Source organism: Alosa pseudoharengus, unplaced genomic scaffold, assembly GCF_046254945.1.
Source record: "Alosa pseudoharengus isolate Yale_2024_CS ecotype anadromous, Long Island Sound unplaced genomic scaffold, YU_APseudo_1.1 YU_APseudo_1.1_scf_22, whole genome shotgun sequence".
Taxonomy (NCBI): Eukaryota; Metazoa; Chordata; class Actinopteri; order Clupeiformes; family Clupeidae; genus Alosa; species Alosa pseudoharengus.
In genome coordinates, this window is record NW_027468680.1 from 511,702 (window position 1) to 519,201 (window position 7,500).

Below are 7,500 nucleotides of genomic sequence, written 5' to 3' on the forward strand. Positions count from 1 at the left end.
TGTGTGTGTGTGTGTGTGTGTGTGTGTGTGTTGGGGGGGGTATAAATGTCAGCAGGCAATAAGTTTAAAACCATGTGCGCTGGTCTCTGTTTTTTATCTTCTCTGTGTGTGTGTGTGTGTTTGTGTGTGTGTGTGTGTGTGTGTGTGTGTGTGTGTGTGTGTGTGTGTGTGTGTGTGTGTGTGTGTGTGTGTGCGTGCGTGCGTGCGTGCGTGCCCGTGTGTGCGTGCGCGCGTGTGCGTGTGTGTGTGTGTGTGTGTAGGTGACGTCGGGCTTTAAGTGTAAGACCATGTGCGCTGGTCTACCTGCTCCCTTTCTTGAGCCGCTGTGTTCCGTTTCTCTGATGGAAGATTCCGAGCTCCGCCTCCTCGTTCTGGAGATTCTTCACAACATCATCGATCGCCATGACAACCGAGCCAAACTCCGCGGCATACGGTAGCAGTTTTCTTTTGTAACACCAGTGTTCTGCCGATGCTATGTAAAGAGGTGCTACAGCAGCACAAATCGATAGCATCTTTGCTACAGCAGCACAAATCGATAGCATCTTTGATACAACAGCGCTAATCGATAGCATCTTTGATACAACAGCGCTAATCGATAGCATCTTTGCTATAGCAGCGCTAATTGATAGCATCTTTGCTACAACAGCGCTAATCGATAGCATCTTTGCTACAGCAGCGCTAATCGATAGCGTCTTTGCTACAGCATCGTAAATCGATAGCATTTTTGCTACAGCAGCACAAATTGATAGCATCTTTGCTACAGCAGCGCTAATCGATCCAATGTTCCAGGTGGTGCATGACTCTCAGATAGCAGTCCAGATCCTATTGGTCAGCACATAACTGCACCAGATCCTATTGGTCAGCACATAACTGCACCAGATCCTATTGGGCAGCACATCATTTTGTCAGTTAAGCTGCCTTTCAGTTTTGTTTTCTCTCGGCAGAATCATTCCTAGGGCTCTATTTTGCGTCCCAGCGCAATTGACTTTGTATACTCGCGCTTTTGTCTTTCCTATTTTGCAGTCAGCGCATATTGGAATTTTCCCTCCAAAATGTACATGCCTGTAAATTAGGGAATTCGATTGCGCCCACGGGGGCGGTTCAGCGAAAAGACGGGGTGTGTTCCGGCGCAAACGTTCACTGTTGATATTTTGCGGTTTCAGAAAACAATTCCACCACAGACCAGGAACTCCCTGGTCTAAAGTCTGTGACTCAAATGCAGATGCTATTTAAGGGCGCATGCATGACCACAGGCCTGCATGAATGAATGCGTTGCACACCAATCTACAGACACCCCCGTGCACAGACGGAAACATTCAAAGCCTTGATAATATTTGTCCATTTCCCGGTTTTGTTTGTGCATTGGTGACCTAAACATATAGTAGCCTATATAGTACAACATCTACATGCAATATCTTTACAACAACAATGCCTAATTATGACCTATTAATTTGGACAACTTTATACAGCCCTATAAAGGCTAAAGTTACCTTCAGTTTTGTTCCAATTTACCGTTGTGTGTGGCTTTAAACATCACGTGCGCTTTAACATCAGCCTAAGCATTATTCCAGCTGCGCTAAGGTTTTAAGCACCATAATTTTGCCTACCTTGTTGTAGGCCATCTGAAATAACTCCAAGCTTTGTTATGTTCCCCCCATCCTTTCGTTATTTTCAAAAAACGTTTTATATCCATGATGGCCTTGAAGTCTTGAGTTAGTGAATTAGCTTAAAGGGACACCAGGCAAGGTTTTCGTGTTAATTACTCATCTTCGTAAGTCGGTATATGGTTAAATGACTCATTACAGGGCGAATGAAGACTCTCTCGCCCGCCCCTACTGCCTGTAGGAAGAATATCCCGCTTGCAAGTTCAGTGTATCGTACCCAGCGACCGAAGCAGTTTCAGTTTCCATCCTGCATCCACAGCACAAAGGGAGGCTAACGAAACGCTAGTGATTGTTGCAAACGTGTGTATAATGGCAGAGCCGGCAAAGAAGCAGCGAAAACCCTTGACGGAAGATGCAAAGAAAAGGAAAAGAGCTTCAGACTGAGCGAGGGGGAGTTTCATAGAGAAAAAGCATCAGGCTTGCCTGGTGTCCCTTTAAATCAGCTTTTATGTGCTGTTAACCAGCAACCATAGATAGTACAAGAAAGCAGCAAGTATGGCTACAACTTCTGTAGTTGCTGCATCCATTCATTGTTATTCTCTCCTGCTCAATCAAATGTTGTGCGTGCATTAAGTTGATGATAACATGTTTACAAACTCTAGAAAATATTGTAAATAGCCTACTGTCTTGAATTTCCCCTGGGGATCAATAAAGTATCTATCTATCTATCTATCTATCTGTCATGCAGTTAATGGAATACTGTGCAGAGTTGAAAGTCAGGGTCAACTTGGAAACTGTTTCTCTTGTTGAGTTGCCTGATGGTAAGGAGCCCTTGCTTGGCCGCCTGTGCTGCGCAACGCACACTTCGCTCCTCTCATCTATACATCGTAGTTCCCATTTCTGTAAACCATACAATTTCAAAGAACAATATTACCACTTGAGGGAAATCAGTGTGGTGTCCATTAAGATGTGAAAAAAATAGGCATATATCTAGCGTACACATCTTACGAATCACAGATGTGTTGATGACATAAATTAGGAAATATTAGAGGACTTAAGGAGACGTGATGTTGAATCGCCCCATCGGCAGCACGGGAGAGCATGTTAGATTACATTGTACATTGCAAAAATGTACCTCTTGATTCAGTGAGAGTGATCCCAAAACATCGGAAAGTATGTCTTTGTGACAATTCTGCATTACATTTTGTCAAGAGGAAAAATCAATAGCTAACTGTTCCCAACTGAACAGTGATTATAGCGCTGTGAACGCTCCTGGCTGCGCCTGGCAAATACGCCACCATAATAGCAATCAGCTATGGAACAAGCGTGCCTGTTGTTAAAGGGAATGTGAGATGACGCTCTGATTGGTTTATTGCACGTTACGCCCAAACCACACCCATGATTAATGTAGCTACTTCAGACCACCCCATTTTAGATTTGCGTCGGGCGCAACAGTCAATTATCCCGCCGGTAAAAAGCATCAGCGCCCAAGATCCGCCCACAAAGTCACTTGCGTTTTGCGCAAAGACACTTCCGTTTCAGACCATTAAAATAGGGCCCCTAATGTTGTTTTTATTTTCTCTGGGCACAATCATTCCTAATGTTGTTTTTGTTTTCTCTTGGCAGAATCATTCCTAATGTTGCTGCTTTGAAAATCAAACGTGAGAAAATATCCAAGCAGGATGTAATGTTCATGAAGAAGGTACACACACACACACGCACACGATGCCTCTACATGCATCGACCACATTCAGGCATTTCATATAGCCTAGCTGTTATGGTTCCCCACAGGAAAACCGCAACATAAATTGGAGAACAACAACTGGTTTAAGGCTCAAAAGGGGTATTTATTTACGTTCCCTAAAAAGGGCAAAAAGCAGGCTTGAAAACCGGCAAAAATGCTCAAAAGCGTTGAAAAACTGGAGACGAAGAGGTGGTAGCAACCAGCAGGAAAAACCCAGACAATGCTCTGCAGACCAGGTCCATAAGGAACTTCGGGGGCCGTAACACCCTCGCGCCAAAATGGTGACTCTAGTCTCCATTACTAGAAAGAAACAATCTGGCAGTAAAATACCAAAGTCAATGAGGAAAAGGTCACAATACACACATACGACTAAAGTTAAAAATACTTACACTTTGAAACCGAAATAGATTAATCAAACAGGCAAGACAAGACAGACAAGACAAACCAACATTTTGCCACCTGGGTCAAATACACGAGGCGTCGCTTTGGCCTCATCCCACTTTTTAATTTTTGTTTGGACCCAACCAAGGTGTTTCTTCGCGATATCACACGCAGTGTAGAGTCTTGACCTAATCTCACCTACGTGGTGCAGCACATTGCGGGGATGCGACTCACTCACTAGCGCATCTTTGAAAACGGCCAGAGGCCCAAGGCAAGTGGAAGTCATCAAAGATGTATGAGTGGAAGTCATCAAAGACAACGGGAGAATTTTGCTCGTCCCTTTTTTTGGGATACGGCACGAGTTAAGGCACCAGAGGAGGGACGCATTTCAGGGGATCTCTGCGTGCACTCAGCTAAAGCAGAGGAAGGCGGCATAGACACTATGCTGGCTCAACTGACTCTTCACAAACATAACCTCCAGTGAGATCATCCTCCAGTGAGATCATCCTCCAGAATTAATGAGACTCTGGGGACCTGAAATAGAGGGACAAGTTTAACATTAGCCGCGACATCAAATGGTGCTTGTGTAGCACAAGTTCACTATTAGCCGCGACATCAAATGGTGCTTGTGTAGCACAAGTTCACTATTAGCCACGACATCAAATGGTGCTTGTGTAGCACAAGTTCACTATTAGCCACGACATCAAATGGTGCTTGTGTAGCACAAGTTCACTATTAGCCACGACATCAAATGGTGCTTGTGTAGCACAAGTTCACTATTAGCCGCGACATCAAATGGTGCTTGTGTAGCACAAGTTCACTATTAGCCGCGACATCAAATGGTGCTTGTGTAGCACAAGTTCACTATTAGCCGCGACATCAAATGGTGCTTGTGTAGCACAAGTTCACTATTAGCTGCGACATCAAATGGTGCTTGTGTAGCACAAGTTCACTATTAGCCACGACATCAAATGGTGCTTGTGTAGCGATTGGAATCTCGACACCCTGCTGTTCCGCAGCCAGTTGCAACCTAGCATTCTCAAGCTGAGTAGCCAACTCACGCTTCCTGGCTTGCAACATTAACTCCTGCGTACGAACAAGTAGCTCTAGCATATACTCATGGTCTAACTCTTTGACAGTCGCCATTTGAACGCGAGCAAATGTAAGCCTGGAGAGAGGGAAAAACAGAAGTTACCAGTTATCAAAAACACAAAATAAAGCTATCAGAAGCTGCAACAAGCTTACAAAAATGCAGTCAATGCTTAGTAATAATTTCAAGTGGCCAATGAAAGGACCACGGATCAAGTGCGCTGGAACTAGTTTTTTAACAAGCGCACAAACCGAAACAGATACATGATACTGCAAAAAAGTTTGAATACTATACAAAAGGTAGAGAAGTAACGTTAGTCTACCACTTACACGTCAATAACAAAGTGCTGCAAAAGCGACGCAAAAAACAAATATAGGCCTAGCCCACACACACACACAAACACACACAAACACACACACACATTTCATATAGCGTAGCCCACACACACACACAAACACACACACACATTTCATATAGCCTAGCCCACACACACACACACACACACACACACACACACACACATTTCATATAGCCTAGCCCACACACACACACAAACACACACAAACACACACACACATTTCATATAGCCTAGCCCACACACACACACAAACACACACACACATTTCATATAGCCTAGCCCACACACACACACAAACACACACACACATTTCATATAGCCTAGCCCACACACACACACACACACACACACACACACACATTTCATATAGCCTAGCCCACACAAACACACACACACACACACACATTTCATATAGCCTAGCCCACACACACACACAAACACACACACACATTTCATATAGCCTAGCCCACACACACACACAAACACACACACATTTCATATAGCCTAGCCCACACACACACACAAACACAGACACACATTTCATATAGCCTAGCCCACACACACACACACAAACACACACAAACACACACACACATTTCATATAGCCTAGCCCACACACACACACACACACACACACACACACACACACATTTCATATAGCCTAGCCCACACACACACACAAACACACACACACATTTCATATAGCCTAGCCCACACACAAACACACACACACATTTCATATAGCCTAGCCCACACACACACACACACACACACACACACACACATTTCATATAGCCTAGCCCACACAAACACACACACACACACACACATTTCATATAGCCTAGCCCACACACACACACAAACACACACACACATTTCATATAGCCTAGCCCACACACACACACAAACACACACACATTTCATATAGCCTAGCCCACACACACACACAAACACAGACACAGATTTCATATAGCCTAGCCCACACACACACACACAAACACACACAAACACACACACACATTTCATATAGCCTAGCCCACACACACACACACACACACACACACACATTTCATATAGCCTAGCCCACACACACACACAAACACACACACACATTTCATATAGCCTAGCCCACACACACACACAAACACAGACACACATTTCATATAGCCTAGCCCACACACACACACAAACACACACACACATTTCATATAGCCTAGCCCACACACACACACAAACACACACACACACACATTTCATATAGCCTAGCCCACACACACACACAAACACACACACACATTTCATATAGCCTAGCCCACACACACACACACACACACACACACACATTTCATATAGCCTAGCCCACACACACACACAAACACACACACACATTTCATATAGCCTAGCCCACACACACACACAAACACACACACACATTTCATATAGCCTAGCCCACACACACACACAAACACACACACACATTTCATATAGCCTAGCCCACACACACACACAAACACAGACACACATTTCATATAGGCTAGCCCACACACACACAAACACACACACACATTTCATATAGCCTAGCCCACACACACACACAAACACACACACACATTTCATATAGCCTAGCCCACACACACACACAAACACACACACACATTTCATATAGCCTAGCCCACACACACACACAAACACACACACACATTTCATATAGCCTAGCCCACACACACACACAAACACACACACACACACATTTCATATAGCCTAGCCCACACACACACACAAACACACACACACACACATTTCATATAGCCTAGCCCACACACACACACAAACACAGACACACATTTCATATAGCCTAGCCCACACACACACACAAACACACACACACATTTCATATAGCCTAGCCCACACACACACACAAACACACACACACATTTCATATAGCCTAGCCCACACACACACACAAACACACACACACATTTCATATAGCCTAGCCCACACACACACACAAACACACACACACATTTCATATAGCCTAGCCCACACACACACACAAACACATTTCATATAGCCTAGCCCACACACACACACAAACACACACACACATTTCATATAGCCTAGCCCACACACACACACAAACACACACACACATTTCATATAGCCGAGCCCACACACACACACACACAAACACACATTTCATATAGCCTAGCCCACACACACACACAAACACACATTTCATATAGCCGAGCCCACACACACACACAAACACAGACACACATTTCATATAGCCTAGCCCACACACACACACAAACACAGACACACA

The 7,500-nt window shown here is 44.4% G+C and overlaps 1 protein-coding gene across 2 annotated transcripts in view; it reads left to right on the forward strand.

The window, feature by feature from the left end:
- The window catches only part of efr3a (EFR3 homolog A (S. cerevisiae)), a 121,304-nt gene that overhangs the window by 87,309 nt on the left and 26,495 nt on the right, over positions 1-7,500 (forward strand). For both annotated transcript variants that reach the window (XM_076300164.1, XM_076300165.1), the window contains exons 14-15: positions 261-433; positions 3,231-3,306. In XM_076300164.1, coding sequence (XP_076156279.1) covers positions 261-433; positions 3,231-3,306 — 249 coding nt within the window. The remainder of the gene's footprint in view (positions 1-260; positions 434-3,230; positions 3,307-7,500) is intronic.